Source organism: Neophocaena asiaeorientalis, unplaced genomic scaffold (genome assembly GCF_003031525.2).
Source record: "Neophocaena asiaeorientalis asiaeorientalis breed wild unplaced genomic scaffold, Neophocaena_asiaeorientalis_V1.1 scaffold437, whole genome shotgun sequence".
In the NCBI taxonomy this organism is placed as follows: Eukaryota; Metazoa; Chordata; class Mammalia; order Artiodactyla; family Phocoenidae; genus Neophocaena; species Neophocaena asiaeorientalis.
Window position 1 is genome coordinate 3,799,358 of NW_020173375.1, and position 25,344 is coordinate 3,824,701.

General features: G+C 35.3%; 1 protein-coding gene across 1 annotated transcript in view; it reads left to right on the forward strand.

The window, feature by feature from the left end:
* The window catches only part of TOPBP1 (DNA topoisomerase II binding protein 1), a 69,871-nt gene that overhangs the window by 33,023 nt on the left and 11,504 nt on the right, over positions 1 to 25,344 (forward strand). Inside the window, exons 13-27 of the mRNA XM_024746230.1 lie at positions 2,056 to 2,267; positions 3,755 to 4,041; positions 10,478 to 10,651; positions 10,744 to 10,853; positions 13,448 to 13,571; positions 14,164 to 14,310; positions 14,428 to 14,530; positions 16,119 to 16,311; positions 17,718 to 17,938; positions 18,789 to 18,955; positions 19,196 to 19,307; positions 21,171 to 21,334; positions 21,874 to 22,011; positions 24,753 to 24,842; positions 24,980 to 25,141. Of these exons, the coding sequence (XP_024601998.1) occupies positions 2,056 to 2,267; positions 3,755 to 4,041; positions 10,478 to 10,651; positions 10,744 to 10,853; positions 13,448 to 13,571; positions 14,164 to 14,310; positions 14,428 to 14,530; positions 16,119 to 16,311; positions 17,718 to 17,938; positions 18,789 to 18,955; positions 19,196 to 19,307; positions 21,171 to 21,334; positions 21,874 to 22,011; positions 24,753 to 24,842; positions 24,980 to 25,141 (2,404 nt within the window). The remainder of the gene's footprint in view (positions 1 to 2,055; positions 2,268 to 3,754; positions 4,042 to 10,477; positions 10,652 to 10,743; positions 10,854 to 13,447; positions 13,572 to 14,163; positions 14,311 to 14,427; positions 14,531 to 16,118; positions 16,312 to 17,717; positions 17,939 to 18,788; positions 18,956 to 19,195; positions 19,308 to 21,170; positions 21,335 to 21,873; positions 22,012 to 24,752; positions 24,843 to 24,979; positions 25,142 to 25,344) is intronic.

Here is a 25,344-nt window from a genome sequence, read left to right on the forward strand (position 1 = left end):
TACTACAGCACAGCAATACAATCAGCAAAATCCAGACTCTGAGATAACTCTACATTATAGTGTCTTCAACAAGGGGGCAAGGAAAGAAGAGGGAACCTGCAAGATAAAAGACATAAAAAATTAAATGTAGTGTTTAAAGATGCACTATGTGATAAAACAAAAGAAAAGTAAGGAAGTGATGATCGTAAATATCCAAATAGTGGCTACTGTTAGCAAGGGAGGGAAGGGGGTTAGTAACTGAGAAGAGGCACGTTGGAGAGGTTCTGGAGTGACTGGTAAGATTCTGTCTTCTGACGTGGGTGGTTGATATAAGGGTTTTCGTCTTATGATAATTCATTAAATTGTATATTTCCTTTTTTGCTGTGTTGTGTACTTGGATTATACCAAACAGTAAGCTTTTGGAAAAAACTGAAATTGTAACAAATAACAATAACAAAATATGGCAGCAGACTAAAGTGGTGCTCACAGAAAAATTTAGCAAAGTGGTTATGTAGAATATTAATATACAGAAGTCACTGACCTTCATATGTACAACCAGTTAGAAGAGCTAATGAAAACAAAGGTCTCTTACTAAATCTGGAATAAGAGATAAAACACGTAGCAACATGATGTGGAATCTAAAAGAACAAAACAAAGGAACAAACAAAATAAAACCAAAATAGACTCATAGAGAACAAATTAGATATAGAGAACAAATTAATAGTCACCAGAGGGGAAGGTGAAGGGGATTAACAGGTACAGAATTCCAGTCATAAAGTTAAAAAGTCATGGGGATGTAATATTCAGCATAAGGAAAAAAGTAATACTGTACTAGCTTTGTATGTTGACAGATGGCTTCTATACTTTTGGTGTTGATCATTTGTAATGCATTTAAATGTCGAGTCACTACGTAGTACACCTGAAACTAATATATTGTATGTCAACTATACTTCGATTTTAAAAAAAATTTTAAAGGGAAACTTGGAAGAGCTACAGAAACTTGTAAAATGCTATTGAGGGAAATAAATAAGACTTAAACAGTATGAAAGATGTATCTGTTTTTGGACAGGAAGACTAAATGTTATAAAGAAATTTTTTAGGGCAATAAGCAAACTAATTCTTAAATTCAAAGAAAATATTAGCAAGCAGGAAAGTCATAAAAATTCTGAAATAGAATAGTTATTTAAATATATTTTGTAAACCTCACTAGATAAAATAGTGTGTCTGTAAGTAGCAGAAAGTTCAGTGAACAGGCAGAAAGTCTAGAAATAGACCTAAACACAAACAGGAATTTGGTATATGATAAAAGTGATATTTCAACTTACTGAGGAAGAGATGGTTTATTTAATAAATATGATTCAGTAAAGTTGGAGCAACATCTCATCCCAAAATAAGTACCAAATTAATTGATCAGTGGGTTAAATGTGAAAAATGAATCCATGAAAGTACTAGGAAAAATGTGGAATATTAAAAACATCTTAAAAGTGGGGATCTAGACCTAAAACCCAGAAGTCCTAAAAGAAAAGACAATTCTGTTTATATCTCATATTCTGTTTTTGCCCCCATATTTCCTTTAATATTCTGTGATCATGAGGAAGGCATTTAATTTCTCTGCATCTTTTCTCAGGTCGTATTTTTACAATAATTTGTAAAATATTGGTATTTCACAAATATTGAGAGGATTGAATGAGATATGTGAAAATACTTGGAGAAGTTGTAGTGGGCTAAAAGATATAATGTGTTATTCATACTCTTCCTTTGCTCCCGTAGTTGTTCCATGCTGCCTTCTTTTGGGAGGAAAGACAAGGTGGATGGGTGATGACTAATTAAATAGATGGTTTTTCTGGTTATTTCTTGTAAGTCTAGTTTAATTTGCTTATGTTTTTATAAAAAGTTTAATTTCATTCTAGAGTAAGCACTTGTAAGGGGATTAGCTTAATTTAAGAAATAGAGCCAACTTTTAATCTGTGAGTATTTTCTTATATTCAGAACTCTAACAAAACCATTGTATTAGAAACTTCATTCTTACTTTGCTGGCTAATTGTGCATATGCTTTTCTTTAAATGTAACTTTCAGTGTTCAAGAATTCTTCGTTCGCAAATCCAATGCAAAGAAAGGCATGTTTGCCAGTACACATCTTGTATTGAAAGAACCAGGTGGTTCTAAATATGAAGCTGCCAAGAAGTGGAATTTACCAGCGGTCACTATAGCTTGGCTGTTGGAGACTGCTAGATTGGGAAAGAGAGCAAATGAAAGCCATTTTCTGATCAAAAATTCACCTAAAGAAGGTTAATACTTTTGTTTTGTCCTTTTATATATATATTTTTACAATTTGATGGTTTCTGGGATATGAATGTGCTAAAACTTATTTTTAGGACAGGTCATTAACATTTCTCCCTTTCATGTGAGCCACTCTTGGGCACTCATTATTGGGGGTGTGGGGCAAAATAAATATGCGTTCATAGCACAAATGTTTAATTTGTATCTGTACTATCAAGTGTATCTGTACTATCAAGTGTATCTGTACTATCACTATCTGAAAGCTAGAGGGTACAGAACAATATCGGAGCATTCTAGGGTCTCAGTGTTTGAAGTCTAATGAGCTTAGATCCCATTTACTGTTCCTTCAGTGGCTCATACTGACACGTCTTGTGAGTAAAGTGCTCTCTATTCCTCATCTTTGGACTTTTGCATGTTATCTCTTGCCTGCTTCATGCTAGCCTGTTCCTCCTTATCTTTCAGTTCTCGACTTGGATATCACTTTCCCTGGAAAGCCTTCCTTGACTCACCAAGTATGGCCTTTGTCTTGCCATAACACCCTGGCCTTTTGTAGCTCTCATCCCAGTGTTACCGTTCTAGTTTACTTTCATGTTTCCCCGCTCAACCATAAGCTCTGAAAAGGCAAGGAGTACATGTGTCTTGTGCATTATATATTTTCATTGTCTAGATTGGGCCTGGCATGGAGCAGCCGTCTAATAAGTGTATTTGTTAAATGTTGAAAAAAGGTAGGAGGCAGGGTGGGAGGACACAGTAGCCTCTCTTGTAAGATGATGACATCCCTGGGCAAACTTCAGGGAAGCTTCTCAAAGCTATTATTTACTAATTTTTTTTTTTTTGGCGGTACGCGGGCCTCTCACTATTGTGGCCTCTCCCGTTGTGGAGCACAGGCTCTGGATGCGCAGGCTCAGCGGCCATGGCTTACGGGCCCAGCCGCTCCGCGGCATGTGGGATCTTCCCGGACCAAGGCACGAACCCATGTCCCCTGCATCGGCAGGCGGGCTCTCAACCACTGCACCACCAGGGAAGCCCATACTTACTACTTTATTTAGACAACCTGGAAATTTTACAATGCAGGCAAAGTAATATTAAAACTTCATTAAGCACTTTCCAAAAACCTGACCGTAGTTGTTAACTCTGAGTGCATGTAATTGGGATTTTCTTTTTTACTCTGCCATTGACTGAGATGACATTATTTATATAATTTTGGGCAAATTATGAGGTTTATTGAGAATATTTCAAGTTACAACAAGGTGAAACAGGAAATCTAATTTCATTAATTAGATGAGTTAGTTAGTTGTCTAACTCAACACATATTTTAGTATATTGTCTGGTTTGTTTCTTTGAAAGTAGGTATATAACTTTGTGGTTTGAAGTATACTTGAGAATTCACATGAAAACTCACAATAAGATGTAAAAACATCACTTCTTGTGTGCCTCTTTAGACACAAAAGACATTAGTGGCTCACATTTGTTTCTTTTCATTTTAAATCTCTAGAACAAAGTTTGGAAACTGAAACAACAAGCGGGGTGAATCTAAATCCAGATACTCCAGAGCATCCTGTCACAGACCTGGAAACTCACAGAAAAACAGCCGTTACACCTTTAGATATGAACCGCTTTCAGAGTAAAGCTTTCCATGCGGTGATCTCACAGCACTCCGGACAGGCTTCAGCCTCCCCTGCAGCAGGACAACCACTTCAGAAGGAGCCCTCATTATGCCTGGATACACCATCAAAGTTTCTGTCCAAGGACAAGCTCTTCAAGCCTTCCTTTGATGTGAAGGTAAGGCTTATAGAAAGTGGTCCTGGAGATAACAGTTTTATAGATTATAAAGTAAAGCACCAAGTTCTCCATCACCTCTGAAATTTGTAGTAGTAACTTCCAGAATTGTTGGCAAATAGATGCATAGTATTGAATCCCTACATATATCCAGGTTTGAGGTAACAGCTAGAGATATATATGGTGTGAAATCAGGACATCTGGATTCAAGTTCTATATCTGCCATGAACGGTGTGACTCACAGATCATTTAACGTATCTGAGCATTAGTTCCTTTTGTACAAAAGCATAGTATCACTTACTCTGAAAACTTACAGGTTTATCATAAGGATTAATTGAAATTGTGTGATGAAATAGTTTCATAAACTGTAAAATAACATAAACACATTGCTACTTACGTTTTGATTCTAGGTGTACACCCGGTGCTCTTTCTGAAATTGTCTGTTATCACTTTACTTTTCAATCATTTCCCTTAGAAAGATGAGTTAAGTGTGCATCTTTCTTTGATCTTCTGAGCACTGGAGTATGGCTCCCCTTCTGAAAAATTCATTCACAAATCAAGGGCTAATTCAAGCTTCTCAAATGGTTTCCTTTCATTCCCCAAAGATAATTTCTTCACTATTCCTTTAGTAGTTTTTGGCCTTTCGAATGGCTATTCAAACCATGTTTTTTTTTTATCCATGACTTTGCAAAATTATTGTACGGTTTATCTATTGAGGTTTTACTCATAGAGTTTAATAATTTTTACTAGTATGTTTTGGAGCAGACTTAAAGTTTACAGATTGTTCATCTTTAGAAAATAAATATAAATTGATACCCGGGACAGTTTTCTCCAAGCTAAATCTTTGATCAAATTTCTTCTGAAGTAACATTTTGTGCTGTGATTAACACTGTTCCTTGTGCCTTAAGAAGTAGAGGAAAACCACTGGTTTGGGAACTGCAAGATCTAGAGTCAGGCCTCTGCTTTTCCTCTTGCGGCCTTTTAAAGCGAGTCAACCTCTTTGGGTTTCATTATCCCCGTCTGTAAAATCATGGAGCATATCTAGATGATTTCCAAGGTCTCAAAGCTCATAGATGCTTTGAATAGTAAATGAAATAATATTAGGAGACAAGAAGATAGTAGAAATATTTCTAGTCATTCAGACCATTCTTCTACCTTGCAGTGAAAAGCTGATGGTTCTGAAATAGAAATAGTCTCAGTGAAGGTTCAAAACACATTTAAAGGTTTCATTGTTTAGTCATAGTGTATTTAGCAGTGTCTCTCTCTGTCTTTTGTGATATATAAAATAGTTCTTCATCTTATAATCAGTGGTTCTTCAAATTGATGTAATATGGTATTTTGAATTTTTTCTCTGAAAACAGAAGGGCCCATGATTCCATATGGGTCACAAAATTGAACATACATTAACCCTCACAATAAAAAGCGCCCCTTATTTAACTTAATTTTTAATTGACACACATCCAGAAAAGTACAACAAATATGCTGGTAAATGAAACATTAGTGTTAACAGTTGGGAAGACACAATACATATTCAGAAAGAGATCATTGCCAATTCTATAGAATCTTCCTCAAGTCCCTCCTTCCTCCTCAAAGGTAATACTCCTGACTTCTACCACTAGCTTTGTTATGCTTGTTTTTCACTTTTAAATAGGTGGAATCATAACATGTATTATGAGTCTGTCTATTTTTGTTCAACCTTCATTTAGAAGATTTGTCCATGTTGCTATCTCTATAATTCATTGATTTTATTACTGTGTAATAATCCAGTATATGGATATATCACAATTTACATATTCAGTTTACTGTTGATGGGCATTTAGGTGGTTACTAGTTTTTTGCTCTTACAAATAGCACTACTATGAACATTCTTGTGCATGTCTCTTGGAATATGTATACATGCTTTGCTTTTTGGTATATACCTAGAAGTGAAATTGCTGGGTCATCTTTCACCTTCAGTAGAGACTGACAGGCTGTCCAAATGGTTGTACCAGTTTATACTCCCACCAATAGTGTATTGAGCACCCAGTTTCCCCATCCTTGCCAAAGAAGTATTCTAAGTTTTTTTTTTAATATTATGCTTGGAAATAATTCCTAACTCACAAGAAGTTGCAAAATAAAAATAGTATAAGGAATACTCACATAACCTTTTACTCAGATATGTAGAGTTTTCATTAATTTCCAGATGGAAGGATTTTGTTTGTTTCATTTTTAACTTCTAGTTTTATTGCATTGTGATCAGACTTTTGTTTGTAATATTTCTACTTCACAGAACTTACTAATCTTTTCTTTGTATCCTGATATATGGGCAGTTTTTGAGAACATTCTTTGATTTTTGAGAACATTCTTTGGTAAGAAGATATATTCTTTATCAGGGTTTTCTCTCTATAGATAAAAGTCTGACATACTGATTATATTGTTTAGATCTTTTATATCCTTTACTATTTTTTGTTCCTTTAACTCTTCTTATACTAAGAAGTATAAGAAGAGTTAAATGAACCACTGGTTTGGGAACTGCAAGATCCTAAGTGGTATTTTCAAGTTTCCTAATATTGGTGTGTTTTTAATTTCTCCCTGCATCTGATGTGGTTTTTGTTTTGAATAGATAATTGCAGTATTACTTAGTGCATAGATATTCATAACTGTTATGTAAGTAGGAATGTGTCCTTTGTCTCATTTAATGCTTTTGGCTTGAAGTATACTTTGGTATCAGGATTTCAATCGCTTCTCTCTTACTGTTTTCATTTCCCTTATAAATCTGTGCATTCCTTCATTTTTAGCCTTTTTGGATTGCTGTGTTTTAAGTGGGTCTACCGTATACAGCATAGAGTTGGGTTTGCTTTTTGAGCCATTTTGAAAATGTTTCAGTTAGGCAGGTTAAGCACATTCACATTTAATATGACTTATATTGTATTTGGTCTCATTTCTGTCATATATTATATTGTCATTGCTTTGTAATTATGTTTTATATATTTTTATTATATGTTTCTTCACTTACTGTGTCCTCTTTGTGTTTTTTTTTTCCTTTTGGTATTTAGGAAAGTGTTTGTTTTATCCTCATGGTTTCTTATAGTGTTCTTAATCCCCCTTCTTAACCTTTTATATGACAGTTTTAAATTGTCTAGATCCCCTGCTTACTGCTTCTATTGCAGTCAATGATCTTATTCTGTTTCCACCTTTTCTCTCTTCCACTATTTTTAGTTAGATTTGTCTACTTTGTCAGAAAATAAAATGTTTATATATTCTTCAACCCATGGACCTCACCCTTGTTTTAATCTTAACTCTGCATTTAAATATATGAAATGCTCACTGTCTGTCCTTTGTGAAGCTTCCCTGTCCTCTTTTGGTAGGAATGAAGTTCTGCACCTTTAAAACTTTTACTAAGGCCTTGATTCTTCAACAAATTGTTCAGATGTACTATTCTTGGTTTGCTTTTTTTTTTTTCCCTTGAGTTTCCTGAAAATGCTGGTCCTCTGCTACCTTGCTAGACTCTCAACCACTGCGCCACCAGGGAAGCCCTACCTTGCTTTATATGTATGTTGTTTTTGAAAATTGTAATGCCAATCTAATTATGTTGTCTTTGTAAATTATTTCCTTTTGCCTGAAAGCCATGTGGATTTTTCTTTTATTTTTAAAGTCTAATAGTTTTACAAGGATATGTCTAGATATTGATCATTCTCAATCAATTTTCCCTAATACATGGTGAGTTTTTAAATGTTTAGAATTTGGCTTCTCTGAATTTTGGTCTGAGATTAGAAAAATGGAGCTGCCAGTCAACTGAGTTGAATAGAATGCTTTGGGATTGGCGCCTAAAGATCAAGAGCTCGTGTTTTGGGCACATAAAGTTTGAGATGCCTGTTAGACATCCAAGTACTTTTGTCAGATAGGCAGTTACGCATAAAGCCTGGAGTTTGAGGAATGGTGAGTGGTCTGGGCTAGAGAAAGAAATTTGGAGATCCGAGTTTGTAGGTAATATTTAAAGCCGTATGAGAAGAGATGCCAAGAGAGCAGAAGAAGAAAAGAGAAAAGGTCTAAGGAACACCCATAGGGGCTCACATTTAGAGAAGGAAACAGCAAAGGAGACTGAGAGGCGCCACCAGTGAGGGAAGAGAAAGCCTAGAGATTGTCTTAGAGGCCAAGTAAGAAAGTATTGAGGAAGGAGTAGTTCACTATGTCAGATGCTGCTGAAAGATCAACAAAGGTGAGAATAGAAAGTTGACCACGGGATTTGGCATTGTGGATGCTGGTGATGTTAACAATAAGGGTTATTGTGACATTGTGGAGGTGGAAGCAAGTGGGTTCCTACAGGAATGTGGGAAGAGTTCGGGACATTGACTATAAACTATGCATTTGAGGAGTCTTACTGTAAAGGGGAATCAAGAAATGGGGTGCTAGCTATAGGGCAAAGTATGATCAAAAGAAGGTTGTTTTGTTTTTATAATGGAAGAAATAACTGTATGCCAATGTGATGGATCAGTAGAGATCCAGTTGATGGTGCAGATGAGAGGGGAGAATTAGTGAGAGGGGTTGGGATCTAATGTTTAAGTGAGGGAAAGTACCAGAAGGAAAGCAGTGCTCATGGCATAGGTTCAGAAGGCGGGTAGACATGGTGTGGGAGCTCTGATTTCTTTTGTATATGAAGAATTCTTTTAAATGCTGCAGAGAAATTAAAAAAAAAACTTTTGCAAATAGAAAGCCTTACCATGTTCTCAAAAAAAAGATTAAACATCCTAAAGATCTAAAAAGATAATATAGATCCTATTAAAAATGTAAGCAAAAATAGTATAAAAATTCTGAAAAGAATAATTAAGGGAAGGCACTAGCCCTACTAATTATTAAAACATCTTACAGAGCTTCAGTAATTGAAGCAGTGTGTTATTGTTACATGAATAATCAAATCAGTGCAGAAGATTACATCCCATAGATAGAAGAATGCATTATATGATTAAGGGGACATTCAAATCAGACCACTGGGTAGCCATCTGAGAAAACAGTGAGGATAAAACCTCAAACCTTACATCAGAATGAATTTCAGAGGATCCGATACTTAAGTACAAGAAAGGAAGGCATAAAAATAATAGAACAGGCCATGAGAGTGAATTTGTTTTTAAATAATTCCATTGTGAGGAAGGTCTTTCTAACTATAACATAATACCAAAAGAAATAAAAGATTCATATGAATTTGACAGCATTAAAAAATTATCTACATTCAACTATGCAGATTTTATAAATATGCAATAAAAGTATTTGTTCTAAAAAAAATTCTCCATGGCAAAAATTTGACAAATGACAAATTGGGAACAAATATGTGCATATCATAGTGGGTATATATGTGCATAAAAATATATACAGATATATTTAGGCAAGTGGATATTTTAAAAAGACTAATAACCTAATGGGAAAATAAGCGAAGGATAGGAAGGGATATCTGTCACAAAAAATTGAATAGAAATATTATACATGCATGAAGATGTTTAATCCCATTCAGTATAAGAGGATGGAAAATTATACATGCATGAAGATGTTTAATCTCATTCAGTATAAGAGCATGGAAAATTAAAGCATGCAAATATATTTTTTAACCTATCAGATTGGCAAAAAAGAAAAATCTGATTACCCACTGTGCTGTCAAGCATGTTGGGAAACACTAATGCTTTGCTTATGAGAATGTAAGTGTTGTTGCGCACATTTTGTTTAAATGGTTCCCTTTACTCTTGTGTGTACAAATTGTGTGTGTACAAGGTTATTCACTACATTGTTATACTGGCAAAAGATTGTTAATCTAAATATTCATCAGTTGAGCACTGGTTAAATACTTTCTGCTGTATACATGGAATACTATGTAGATGGGAAAGAGAATGAGCACAAGCCCTGGAGAGCAGTGGCCTCTGCTCACGAGGGAATTGTGGGTGGCTTGGGAACAGGAATACATTTTGTACCTTTGAAGATTTTTCACAATTCTCAGCTCAATCTAACTTTTTAACCTTCTTTATAGTTCATGTCTTGTTTATATCCATCCTTGCTTACTTGTTTCCGTCTGTATGTTTTGTTTGTTTACTTGTTCGTTTATTTTGTTTTTTGGTATCATTAATTTTAACCAACTTCAACTCTAAGATCAGACAAATGTGGTAAGTGCTGCTGAAAATGTAAACTTGTCAGTCTCTTTGAACTAATTTGCTGGACAGTATGAAATTTCTTTTCTTCATAATAGATACTAGTTCAGTCTTTTTATTGTTGTTTAGAGGAAAACTGGAGGAGGTTAAAACTATAATCCAGTTAATATTGAGGATTATTCCCTTTCTCTCTTTACCTCTTTTTTCTCCCTCTTTCCTTTTTCTGTTTACCTCTGTCTCTTCCCTTCTCTCCCCTCTTCTTCCTTTCTCTCTCCTTTTCTTCTCCTTTTCCTCTCTTCCTTTCTCCCTCTCCCCCTCCATACGTACAGGATGCACTTGCAGCCTTGGAAACTCCAGGAGGTCCCAGCCAGCAGAAAAGGAAACTGAGTACACCACTCTCGGAAGTCATTGTCAGAAACTTGAAACTTGCTTTGGCAAATAGCTCTCGAAATACTGTCGCTCTTTCTGCCAGCCCTCTACTGAAAGATGCCCAGTCAGAAAAGGTAGAATTAAATCTCTCATTATAAGGAAGTTTTAGATAAAAAACACTTAAAACAATAATCGTTGATCTGTTGCTTTTATTTTCCATGGGCAGGAAGAAGCTCCAAAGCCACTTCACAAGGTAGTGGTATGTGTTAGTAAAAAACTCAGTAAGAAGCAGAGTGAACTAAATGGGATTGCAGCCTCTCTAGGTGCAGACTACAGGTAGTTGGTTCATCTTTCTGTTTGGTGGTACGGCCTAAATTTATAGGGAAAACTAAAACTGTTGTGAGCATCTACAAAAAAACATTATTTTGACTTTTAGTTTGTCATATTATCTACAAAATCTCTCCAATTGATTTTTAATTTAGCACATCCTTTTAAAATATTCTCTCCCATATCAATTCACTCTTACAAGTATGTTTTTAGGGCATGTTTAACAAATATATGAGAACTTATTTTGTGCCACTCACTATTCTACAAACTTGGGATCCATGAATGAGTATAATCTAGAAAAATATCCTTGTCTTCAAGGAGTTTATAGTCTAGTAATACATTTAGGTCTGACATTAAGCATGTTTCTTAGTGATTTTCAAATTAGAACCTTTCTGTAAGTAGTACTAAGTACTGCAGCACTCCTGAATTAGAAGTGTCTTTTTGAGGATGTTTGAATTTCTATCATTTTTACTACTTTGGAGGCATAGTTTATCAGATCCACTCTCAACCTGACAGCCAAACTAGAGACAGGTCTCTAGCATAAATGGCATCAGTATCAGGGAATGAGAGACCCTTGCCTATTCCGGCCAATCCTGAATTGATTGTATTCCTCCATTGTCTGTGGTGCTTGCTTTCTTGATCACCTGTTTTCAGCCATTCATAGATAGCACAATGATTGGTTTTACAAGTAACAAACAGTTTGAGGAACATGATTAGCTTTATCTTTCCCTTTGGTAAGTCATTTCAGTTATCTTTCTTTTTGATAAAGAAATTAGATCAGGAGAATGTAAAAATAAAATGGGTCTGTGATAGTTATAAGCACCTTAGTGTTTAATTCATCTGTTGTCGAAGGGTAAAGGTTTCTTACTTATTATAACTATTATTTGTATTGTCTATTTTATAGACATATTACTCTATAATAATTATTATGTAATTGCCTAATATTATATAATTACTATTATATTTATATTACCTATTACTAGTTGCTGAGGGCTTAGTATGAGGCAAGTATTATCTCATTTCATTCTCACAATAGCCCTATGAGAGTATTCATATTTGTCAAAATTGAATGCTTCCTTCGGTATTCCATTTGGATGTGGACTTGATGTAAGATTTAAAAGGAACATATAGGACTTGTGTTTCTATAAGATTTAAAATGCCAGTCCTGGGAATTCCTTGGTGGTCTAGTGGTTAAGACTGTGCTTCCACTACTGGGAGTACAGGTTCCATCCCTGGTCGGGGAACTAGGATCCTGCATGCTATGCAGTGCAGCCAAGAAAAAAGGAAAGAAAGAAAGAAAGAAAAAATTTGCCAACTCCTGATCTATCTCCATCTACTATCTACAACCATTGATGGTCTGTTCTTGAAGGACTAAAAGGCACAGTTTTTGTATTATCACAGTGGAGTCGGATAGTAGTAAACCAAGATGATTCAGGCAAAAGATATTCCTTTTTTTTTTTAATTATCTTGATAATTTATTTACATTTTACTGTTTTACCTCACAGCAGAAATAGAAACAATTATTAGAAAGGCAATTCAATTAGCAGGGGGTTTTTCACTATTATTTTTAAGGACACATGGACAGAGAAATAGAATGTTTATAATATAATTTAGGAGGGAATATTCCTTCTTAATTTGTTTAACTTGGCTATTTAAAAAGTTCAGAAATAGGAGTTCCCTGGTGGTCTAGTGGTTAGGATTCTGGGCGTTCACTGCTGTGGCCAGGATTCAGTCCCTGGTCGGGGAACTGAGATCCCGCAAACCGAGCGACGTGGCAAAAAAAAAAAACAAAAAAAAAGTTCAGAAATATTTCTTAATTAGGAAATGGGAAGTATGTTAGGTATCCATAAAGAGAAACCTCCCTTTATTTTGGTGATTACATTTAGAATTACAATTTTTATTTCCTCCTTGGTTTTTACTTGATCTTTTGAAGGATGACATATTTTACTTTTTTAGATTATTTTCCTAAAATAATCAAGAAAATATTAAATGGAAAGAAATCAGGAGCATAATGTAATAGCTAAGAGTGTGAGTTTTGAAGTCAAAACTGGCTCTACCTCTTATTCACTGAATATCCTTGAACAGGTTACTTTAACCATGCCCGTCAGTTTTCTTATCTGTTAAATGAGTAAAATAATACATTGTTTTAGGATTGTTGTGAGGAATGGATGAAATAATGCTATGTAAAGTACACAGTGTGTTATGGGGCACAGAGCAAATGTACAGTGAATAGTGACTGCCAACAACTGGAAGACAGATTGGATGCTTTGCCATTTCATTAACTTGAAAATACTTTTATTGTTATATCACCTTAATAAAATGATATTATAAAAGAAAATTGAAAATTTAGAAAAGTATACAAAGGAAAGTAATATTTTCAAGAATATCCTTCTAAATATGTCTCTGCATTTATATACCTAGAGATATATGTATAAAATTTGACAATGAAAGTGGAGCCTGTCATTTAATGTTTTTTGCTTACTCTGGTTCTTGAAAGTTTTGAGAAGGTCAGAGTATTCTGTTTATAGACAGTAATGATCATCTTAAACAAATGTAGTTATTTCTCTCAGGTATTAATTTTTTTGTGTGTTTGCTTGTTTCAGGTGGAGTTTTGATGAGACAGTGACTCATTTCATTTATCAAGGGAGACCAAATGACACTAATCGGGAGTATAAATCTGTAAAAGAAAGAGGAATACACATTGTTTCAGAGCACTGGCTTTTAGAAGTAAGCCATACTTTTTTCCCTCCCCTCCCTATTAAATGAAAATGCATGTAAACAGTATTTCAAGGCACAAACCCATTTCTTTGTATGTAAACAAGTTCGATAACCTTAGTTAATTACACATTTCATATCTTTGGCATCAAAAAATTAAGATCTTTAATCCTTAAATGCTTAACGAGTCTTTAATGGGTATTCTTTCAGATTCTCTGATTCTTTTTGCTAATTAAAAATGGTATGAAAGAAAATTTTATAATAATTTGAGGAGAATTAATTTAGCATGCCAATACAGCTTCTTTTCTTTCCTCTAATTCCCTTTCCTTTTCTTTCTGGGTATTGCATGGAATGTGATAGATACCTTGGCAAAAGCATAGAAATAGGATTAGATTTTATACTTTAGTGGACATGACATTTAAAAAGTGAGGACAGTTTGTCATTTGATGGAATTTTTAAGTGTCAACTACTTTTCAAAACTTTAATTTTGTGGACTCTTGCCATCTTAGAACATAATGTATTGGCTGTCTTTATTCTACTTAACATCATTTATTTGCTAAGATTTTTTTTCAGTCCTGTTTTAAAGCACACCATTGTATTGCAGTGTGCCCAAGAGTATAAACATCTTCCTGAATCTCTTTATCCACATACTTATAATCCCAAAATGAGCTTGGATATCAGTGCAGTGCAAGATGGCAGACTTTGTAATAACCGACTACTCTCAGCTGATTTGACAACGAAGGATGATGAGGTAGATGATATCGATGATACATTTACCCCCTCTTTAAGCTGAATGTACAATCATATACTGCTATGAAACCTTATACTGGGCTTGGTTTGAGAAATGGTAATTTTTCTCCTTCAATAGCCAGATCATTTGCCTGTAGAAGAAAATGATATAGACAGTATGACTACCAGTAATAAAGAACCAGCAACATCAAATGGAAATGGCAGGAATGACTCTAAAGGAGGTAAAATATTTTAAATTACAAACAAAACAAATTTATAAATATGTATCTTGAATATGGAATGCTTCCTTTGCATCAGATGGACAAATAAAAGTTTTTTTCTATGTTGCTGAATACAAGTAAAGCATATATTTGAGGACTGAATTGAGGTTCCATGCCAATCATTAAGTGATAGTTAACAAAGCTTTAAGTGATTTTAGTGTGAAACCTGTGAAATGTGTGGAGCTAGGTATTTTACAGAGTTAGTGTGACACAGCCCTATTCTATTAAAGGTAGGTGGAGTTGGTAATTTTTTAAACATTTGTCCTTTGGTTCAGTTCCTTTCAGTGACTTTCAAAAAGTTTTATTATGTGCACAATATATTTTAACATAAATTCACATGGTTTTAAAGGTACAGAAGGAGGTGTGAAAAGTTTCTCCCACCCTTCTGATGTTATTTTCTTATGGAGCCTTCTAGAGCTGTTTCATGCATACAATCAAACATGTTTTCTGGGACTTCCCTGGTGGTGCAGTGGTTAAGAATCCACCTGCTAATGCAGGGGACATGGGTTCGAGCCTGGTCCGGGAAGATCCCACATGCCACAGAGCAGCTAAGCCTGGGTGCCACAGCTACTGAAGCCTGCGCACCTAGAGCCCGTGCTCCGCAGCAAGAGAAGCCACCGCAATGAGAAGCCCGTGCACCGCAACAAAGAGTAGCCCCCGCTCGCCACAACTAGAGAAAGCCCGTGCACGGCAACGAATGCCCAACACAGCCAAAAATAAATAAATAAGTTTTCTCCTTCCCCACTTTTAAAAAAAGGCGTAAATACTGACTATTGTATATTCTGTTTTATGCTTTGATCCTGATCTTTTTATTTAGCAGTTCTACCTGTGGAGTGTCTTTATTAGTACATAGGATCTTTTTCAGTCATTTTCCCTTTTATTGGCAACTGTATAGTATTCACAGTATGAATGGCCCACTTTATTTAACCAGTTCTATGTTGATGGGAATGTAGTTTATTTCTAATTTCTTGCTGTTATAAAGAGTACAGCATTGAATAACCTTATATCTATAGGTGTCCTCTTTTTAATGGATTAATATTTTCTATTTTTCTCACCCTACCATAGCTTTCCCTGTCTATGATTTACCTGTTTAGTTAGTCCCACTCTGTTCATTCCAAAAATCTTTATTTAGTACCTACTTCAATGTTTAGTCTACAAGGAAACCAAAGATAAGTATGTTGTGGTCTGTGTTTTTGAGGACCATAGGGGAAAATCATAAATGACTGTAATGTACCTTGGTGTAGTACAGAACATGAGAGGGTCAGAAGCAGGCAGGGAGCTCTACAAAAGGATGATGACTGTGGGTCTTAGCACAGTGTCTACAAAGGGCTTCCTGATTATTTCCTCTACAGTCCTTGTAGTAAGGGTTGCCTTTATGTTCTGCAAGATTCATAGTCTTAGTACATTACTATAGCCTATAGTAAGTATCTGATAAATGTCAAGTTAATAAATTTATGTTCAACCAAATCTAGACAAAATAGTTAATGTGAATAGGGTGTGATAGAAAGGAGAAACTTCCCTTGATTGGTGTATTTGTGTTTGTTTCAAGCTCTGACACAGACCTTGGAGATGAGAGAGAACTTTCAAAAGCAGCTGCAGGAGATAATGTCTGCAACTTCACTAGTGAAACCCCAAGGGCAGAGGACTTCCCTTTCAAGAAGTGGTTGTAACAGTGCCTCTTCAACCCCTGACAGCGCTCGCTCTGCCCGCAGCGGACGAAGTAGAGTCCTAGAGGCACTGAGGTCTGTACCTGTCGCTGGTGGCAGAATAGCTTTTCCTTCCTCCCTTCCTTCCTAACTTTTCCTTCTTCCTTCTCTTGTTCCAGGCAGTTCTAGAATTCTTACTTGGGGACAGGAAGCAGAGGTTAATTCCATACGAAGCAACTGCTTCCTGTGAGGCATGATTAATACATTTTATTACCTCCCCTGAGAAAGAAATGATTTTAAGATCCAGTTTGCCTTGTTTGAAATGGATTCAATGGATAGTCCCCTCAGTTCTTAATATTAGAATTAAATAATATTGGTATTAAACAGTAAGTGCATATATATATGTGTATATATATATTTAAGCAGTTACTTCTTATTGGAACTACATGTGTTTTGTATTCTCTTTATACATCTGTCTTCTAGGGAAGGTGATTACAGATCTTAGTGTGATGTGACTTAAGTTCAGTAGAATAACTTCATCTTTTCCTTGATAGAAAAATCTCTAATTGATGAATTATGGTACTTATATCTTGAATTAATTTAACTGTGCATTTATCTACATTAACTGTATATTTCATGAGGCTATTTCTTTTATCTAAGTACTGAGCAAAAATGTTTTTTTGTTTAATAGACCAGATCATGTTTTATCATTTTAGAGGGCCTAAATCTTGTGTCAAAGTCAGAGTAAATAAATAAGCTCTGAGAATAAAAGGCCATCTTCCTTGTATTTGAGGCAAATGAACACTTTGGGAGTACCATCAGCTTTGGCAAATTATTTTTACTAAGATTCCATATATATATGGAATTGAAATATTCAGTATACACAGTGAAGGAAGATATTGGAATTCTATTTACTTTCCAGTGGAATTGTTACAGTTATACCATAAAAACATGTTTCACCCTAGTTCACTGTAAGGCTGTTCTACCTAGACTCTGGGAGGTTTGGTTACCAGTAGCCAAAAGGACCTGCTTCTAAGGCAGCCTGTAGATAGTACACTTCCTGTGTAATTATAGTTCTTACTATTTCCAGTGATAAAAATACAACTATTGACTGGTCAGCAAAGTAACCAGGTTTCTAAACATTACCACGTTACCCTAAGCCTATATAATTAAGAGAAATCCCTTTTTAAAAGCAGTAATCATTTAGAATTTTTTAAAATTTCTTGACAGTAAACTCCCCCTTTGAAGTTTTAAATATATGGACATTCAGTCAAAATATGTGTTTCATTTTCTAGGTAAAACAGATAAGTTTCTGGAAGAAACATTTTAAAAATAAAAAATTTCCCGAAGTTCACTTATTCAATAAGTATTTTCAAGTGCTTACTATGTGCTAGATGGTGGACGTATAAAGGTGAACCACCAATTTACAAGACTTAACAGAATTTATGAGTGGGATTTTGTTATGGCTATCCGTTACTAAAATTGTGACTTTTATTCCTTAGGCAGTCTCGTCAAACAGTACCTGATGTCAACACAGAGCCCTCCCAAAATGAACAGATCATTTGGGATGACCCTACAGCCAGGGAAGAGAGAGCAAGACTTGCCAGCAATTTGCAGTGGCCTAGTTGTCCCACACAATACTCTGAGCTTCAGGCTGATGTTAAAAAATTGGAGGATTCTCCTTTCCAGGAGCCTTTACATGATTCAGAAATTGCTGAACAGGGTAATGAGAAAGAAATCTATTTAGTTGTTTGTATTAGGTACATGTTGACCTCTTGACAATAAACAGATAAGCACCTGTGGTTACTGTGGTTCTCTGAATTGTACATGCAAATGAAAAACTCACTAGATGTTTTAAGTTTAAACCCAAACCTTAGATTTGGGTTTAAACTTTAAGAAGTAAGAATAATAATTATAAATTGAGGTAATTTATCAGTAAATTGAAAAATATATTTTGATACTTAAATTTGGAAATTCAGGGTTAGGCATTTTTTTCCCTGTACATTTTTCCAGTCCTTTTTGCGTTGTGTAGTTAATGCTTGGTTTTTCTTCCAGTCATCTTAGTTACATTTAAGTCTTCTTCTGAATTCCACCCAGCACATACCTACATTTGGAGTTGTATGTGTTTCTTTCTGGATTCCCTATCCAACTTCCTTGGACTTTACCTTGAAAACAAAATACTTTCCATCTCTCATCATTGGTCATTTTCCCCCCCTTTCTCTTTCACATGATTATATCTCTATACTAGATATGTAGATTTATCTCTGCTTCTGATTTTCTTCAGGTGTAGAATTGCTCTCACTTTTAAAATTTTGTTTACATTTTACTGGTGAGAGCGTGGTACTTAAAGAAAGGGTTAGGCAAACCCACAGAGAAGCCATTTGCCCTTTTAAAGCTAACTAATTGCATTTAATTATAAGCTCTAGAAATAGGTTACTTTTTTTGCATGTACTCTTTACATTCCAGAAGTTGTGTTTAATTTCATCTTGGCTAAGACAGATGAGAATATTTCCCAGACTTTGTTCTTAGTCGTATTTGGATAACATCACACTGCAGCATTTTATTGCCCTCAGCTGTCTGTGATCCTGAGAACATATGTGTGACTGAAGCCCCAAAACACCCGATCTCTGAAGAACTGGAAACTCCAATAAAAGACAGCCACCTGATCCCTACGCCTCAAGCCCCCAGTATTGCCTTCCCCCTAGCCAACCCACCTGTGGCTCCACACCCTAGAGAAAAGGTTCGTTTATCCTTAGTTTGGTGATAAGGCTTTTGGATATTGCTCTTATGCTGCATTCAGAATTTATTGATATCAATATCAAGGGTTCATCGAATGTTGAAAACTGCATTTCTTTGCACTCTATTATTATTTCTATATTTGATAACTCAGAAGACTAAGTAAAATGTCACTATAAAAGAACCATAGGCCTGATAACTTTTTTAATGTTAATTTTTTCTAAAATAAACTCTTCCATTCCAGATTATAACGATAGAGGAGACTCATGAAGACTTAAAAAAACAGTACATATTTCAGTTGTCAACTCTGAATCCTCAAGAACGTATTGATTATTGTCATCTGATTGAAAAACTAGGTACAAGTATTTTACTTAGGTCAAAAATGTCCCATATAGTAACCTTATTTGGAAGTCAAATGTAGCTAATTATTGATATCATTTGTAAGCTGTGGAAATTGAGATTAAAAAGATGGGTAACTTGCCTCAGGCCATACACTGAGTCACCAGTAGAACTTTGATTGTATAAAGCTCTAATCTAAATCTAAAGTCACTGGGTCATAGGATTTAAAGATTTAAATTGAAACCAACCATTAAGGTTTAAGAATCTTATGCTGCTTTGAGCATTTGTTCATTGTTGAAACCTTGGACAAAATCAATGGAATTATAGACTTAAAATATGATTAAAACTACAGTTTTATGAAGTTGAAGGTACAGTGACATCCAGACAGGAGCTCCTCCTCATGTGACATTCTTATTCCACTAGTTGTCAGGCTCTCCATCTGACACCATTCTGAAAGCAGCATACTAGGAAGGTAAACTTTCTAGGAGCTACATTTTAAAGAGTGGAAAGAAAGAGGTGAAATTAATTTTAAATATATATTTTATTTAACCTAGTATATGCAAAATATTCAATGTGTAATTAGTATAAAATATCAGTGAGATAATTTACCTTTTTTTCTTACTAAGTCTTTGAAATCTGGGATATATTTTACACGTACAGCACATCTCAACTTGGACTGGCTGTGCTTCAGGTGTTCAGTAGCCACATGTGGCTAGTGGCTACTGTATTGAACAAAGCAGCCCTATAGAGTTAAGAACATTACTGGAAAGAACTTAATATGACAACCTGACCTAGAGAAAACATTAAGAAATAATGGTTGTTTTTAATAGTGGCCCTGAATCATCAAGAAAAGATTAAATGTCATTTAGTGCTATCCTTTTAAGGATGTGGAGAACTATTCTGTTGGTCACAGAATAAATTTGTTATATAGAGTTAGATACTGATATTAGTAATGGAATTTTTACCTATTGTTCTTTTGTCACTGTGATTCTGGGTGAGTTACTCTGTACCCGTGTCCTCATGTGTAAATTGCACATAACAATAGTACGTTCATAGAGTTGTGAGGATTAAATGAGTTAATACTTTCAACTTTCAACAGTCCCTGGCATGTATATAGTAAGTGCTCAAAAAGTCTTGTTGCTATTATTAGAGTCATCTGTAAAGCATGAGTGGAGTTCCATTGTTTTGTTGAAATCTTAGAAAGTTCTTGATACTCTGCCTAACCTCTAAAGTGTAATCAAAAGCCATGCTTTACATAAGCTTACATTTACTTATGTCTTCTTCTGTCCTCAAAGTCAGACTTCATAATACATATCTGAAAAAAGGGTTCAGCTCCCACCTTCTTCATCTCTATTTACCTAGTGTTTTCCTCCCAAGCTTCTGTGTGAGTCTACTGACCTTATTTCCACTAAAAGCAGAAGAAATAGTTCCCCCTTTGAACAAGGATTTAGTATTGAGAGAGCAAAGAATGTTTGTTAATTATATTAGATCTGATAATGGCATTGTAGCTGTATGAGAAAATTTCCATGTATTTTAGAGATGCATACTGAATACATAGGGATAAATTAAAATGATATCTGGTATTTGCTTTAAAATGGTTAAGCAAAAAATGGGGTAGTTTGAAGTAAGGATGGTGAAATTTTGATAATCTTAGAACCTAGGTAGCCAGTGTATGGGGGTTCACTTTACTGTTTTATCTACTGTTGGAGTTTAAATTTTCATAATAAACATTATTTTATTTAAAAATATATGTAAAGTATGTTAGGGGGTTTGTTTATTGGTACATTTTGTTTATAAATAATTCCTCTGCATAGTTGAGGTACATTTTCCCTCAGGAAAATTTAAGAATCAATAAAGTACCTATATTTTTTCTAATCAAGGTGGATTAGTGATTGAGAAGCAGTGCTTTGATCCCAACTGTACACACATTGTTGTGGGACATCCACTTCGAAACGAGAAGTATTTAGCTTCAGTGGCAGCTGGGAAGTGGGTGCTCCATCGCTCCTACCTTGAAGCTTGCAGGACTGCTGGGCGCTTCATGCTGGTGTGTATGCAAATTCATGTGAAGGGTTGTTTTTCTTTAAAAGTAAAGGTCTTAATAACTGATCCCAGCACATAAAATATTAAGCTAATTATTTGAAATATTTTGGTTCCTAACTGACCATTGCAGTAATATCTATCATGTACTTTTTGACGTTTTCAATCAAGATCATTCAGGGATCTCGCCTGTGTAGACAGGTAATCAAGCTGTTAATACATACCTCTTTTGAGACCATGTCCTTCTGTGAAGTTCATCTTACAGTAGGTGAAGCCCAATAATCTATTACCAATTGCTAAGATATAGTTATCTGTTTCTTAGAAATGTATGCAATATTCTTCTGATTTCTAATTAAAAGCCAGATATACTTAACTTTCATATGAAGCCAAATTAATCTACATTTCCTCCATGCTCATAAACTGATGCTTACTTAGTATCCTCTGTATTTAGAGGAATGGAATGTATAGCTTGTAACTCTTATTAGATTGTGGATTCTTTGAGGACATATTCTATGAACTCAAAAGTTTGTTGGACTAATTCTCTAGGAAGAAGACTATGAATGGGGAAGTAGTTCCATACTTGATGTTTTGACTGGAATCAGTGTACAGCAACGAAAACTAGCACTTGCAGCGATGAGATGGAGGAAGAAAATCCAGCAAAGACAAGAATCAGGCATTATTGAGGTATTAACGTATATAATTATGTAGGTAGTATAAATGGCTTTCGATGTCATGACCAGTCCAGATTTTTTTTTCAGAGAATGTGCTTGACAAAATAAGAATAATTCTATTCGTCTTTTATCACTTGATTGAAATACTTAATTTGGACATTCTAAATTGAGCTTAGTGTTGATTCCTAATTCTTCTAATTGTGATCAACAGTAAGATATATATAATGTTGATAGCTCTCTTAAAAATCATTTATATGTGTAAAATGTGACCCATACTGTATTTCTTCCAAAGAGTCTTTCTAGCATGCAGCTTCAGGGCTTCTCAACTTGGGGTCCACAGACGGAGTTTTATAGATCAAATTCAGGAAGGCTATATACACTTTGTTTTTGTTTTGTTTTGTTTTTTCTTTTATTGGAGTATAGTTACTTTACAATGTTGTGTTAGTTTCTGCTGTACAGCAAAGTGAATCAGCCACATGTATACATATATCCCCTCTTCCTTGTATTTCCTTCCCATTTAGGTCACCACAGAGCACTAAGAGGTCCCTGTGCTATACATTCTGTTCTCATTAGTTATCTATTTTATACATAGTACTGTATATATGTCAATCCCAGTCTCCCAATCCATCCCACCCCCTCCCTTCCCCCCATTGGTATCCATACGTTTATTCTCCACATCTGTGTCTCTCTGCTTTGCAAATAAGTTCATCTATACCATTTTTCTAGATTCCACATATATACGTTAATATACGGTATTTGTTTTTCTCTTTCTGACTTACTTCACTCTGTGACAGCCTCTAGGTCCATCCACGTCTCTACAAATGACCCAATTTTGTTCCTTTATATGGCTGAGTAATATTCCATCATATATATGTACCACATCTTCTTTATTCATTCCTCTGTTGGTGGACATTTAGGTTGCTTCCATGTCCTGGCTATTGTAAATAGTGCTACAATGAACATTGGGGTCCAGGAAGGCTATACACTTTGGATGGGGGAAGAAATACATCCTTATTTTTACTAACCTCTAATTGAAAGTTAACATTTCCTTCATTGTAAGTCTAGGCAACAAATCGCAACACTATTAACAGTACTATGATTTTGCCCCACAGGAATCAGATATTTTTGCTTGCATTATGATTGCAACTTGAAATACTGTTTATGTTTGTCACAACTTTAAAATAGTACATACAGACCTCCCCAACTTGTGATGGTTCGACTTTATGATGGTGCAAAAGTGATACACGTTCAGTAAAAACCATAGTTTGAATTTTGAATGTTGGTCTTTTCTCAGGCTAGCATTATGCAGTACAGTATTCTCTGGTGATACTGGGCAGCGGCAGCAGCCACAGCTCCTAGTGAGCCACGTGATCATGAGGGTAAACAACCGATATACTTAAAACCATTCTGTTTTTCACTTTCAGTATAGTATTCAATAAATTACATGAGATATTCAGCCACTTTATTATAAAATTGGCTTTGTGTTAGATGATTTTGCCCAACCACAGACTAATATAAGTGTTATGAGCATATTTAAGATAGGCTGGGCTGGTAAGCTATGATGTTCAGTAGGTTAGGTGTATTTAAATGCTTCTTTTTTTTTTTGGCTGTGTTGGATCTTAGTTGTGGCACATGAGATCTTCGTTGAGGCACATGGGATGTTTCATTGCAGTGCATGGGCTCTTCGTTGGCGTGCGGGCTTCTCTCTAGTTGTGGCACGCAGGGTGCATGGGCTCTCTAGTTGTGGCACGTGAGTTCCAGAGCATGTGGACTCTGTAGTTTGCAGCACGCAGGCTCTCTCGTTGAGGCATGCAAGCTCAGTAGTTGTGGCACACAGGCTTAGTTGCCCCACGGCATGTGGGATCCCTGGGACCTGACCAGGGATCGAACGTGCATCCCCTTCATTTGAAGACAGACTCTTTACCACTGGATCACCAGGGAAGTCCCTTAATGCATTTTTGACTAAACCGTATTTTCAACCCTATGATGGGTTTAATATAGAAGCACGTCTATTATTATGTCACAAATTTTGAAACATTTTGATACTTTTCAATAAAATGGTTTCTTTTGTAATACTTTGTATTTTATTTTGGACATTTAAAAAACATTCGTATGGTATGGAAATTACATCTCAATAAAGCTGTTATTTTTTTTTAACTTATTTAGAGAACAGATCCATAGGTTTTACTAGACTTCCAAATGGGTCCATGGCTCACAAAAAGGTTAAGAACCTGAGTTATATCATCTTTTGTGTTATATTCTGAGTTCTCTGCTGTCTCCAAGTCCCTGTTAGCCTTGATTCCCTTTCTTTTCAAGTAATTCCACTGGCTTCTGTTAATTGCTAATTCTGTACTTAAGTATTTTATGTTTCAAATTTGTAAACATTTTCAAGAGAAATATTAACTGGAGGCTTCATCTCATCTAAGAAGCTGTGCTTTAGGCTCTACCTTTGATTAGTTTTAAGAAAAAAATAGTAGAAAAGACTAAACAAATGTCACGTTGCTTTGTTTTAATGTTACCGAATCATTAAATCATTTTCCTTCATTCTTCAAGTATTTATTGATGGGCTGCTGTGTGCCAGACACCATGGCTATGTGTTTCAGAGTATTCTGACCAAGATAGTTATCAGTGTGTTCATCAGAAGTAAAGGTTATAAGATTATTCATTGACAGAGAAAATAATGTATTTTTTGTATTATTTTGTCATTTATTTTTCCAAATAATTTCAACACTGATTATTTTTTTTTATTTGTAGGGGGCATTTAGTGGGTGGAAGGTTATTTTACATGTCGATCAGTCCCGAGAAGCAGGATTCAAACGCCTTCTTCAGTCAGGAGGAGCAAAGGTTTGTATTGACAAGGTTGCTGTGATCAGTTCTTGATTTTCTGTGCTTTGTGAAATGGTAATCCTTTATGTGTAGCTTATACAGTTGAACTACTTTGAAACACTGATAGATTGTGATGCTTTTTGTTTTTTCCTTAGGTGCTACCTGGTCATTCTGTATCTTTATTTAAAGAAGCTACACATCTCTTTTCTGACTTTAATAAACTAAAACCAGATGACTTGGGAGTTAATATAGCAGAAGCTGCTGCCCAGAATGTGTACTGCTTGAAAACGGAATACATTGCTGATTTTCTTATGCAGGTTTGTAAGATCCTGTCCTTGACCTCCTCACCACCAGAAATGTGCTTATATGCATAGAGACATAACTACACAACAAAACCCTCGGCTTGTTATTCATAGAATGTTAATCTCTTGTTAGTCTCCCCCATTCAACCCCTTTCAGTTTCAGTCTATTTTTTAAAATAATGAAAACCTATGTAAACATTTAGCCTAGAAGTTAAATA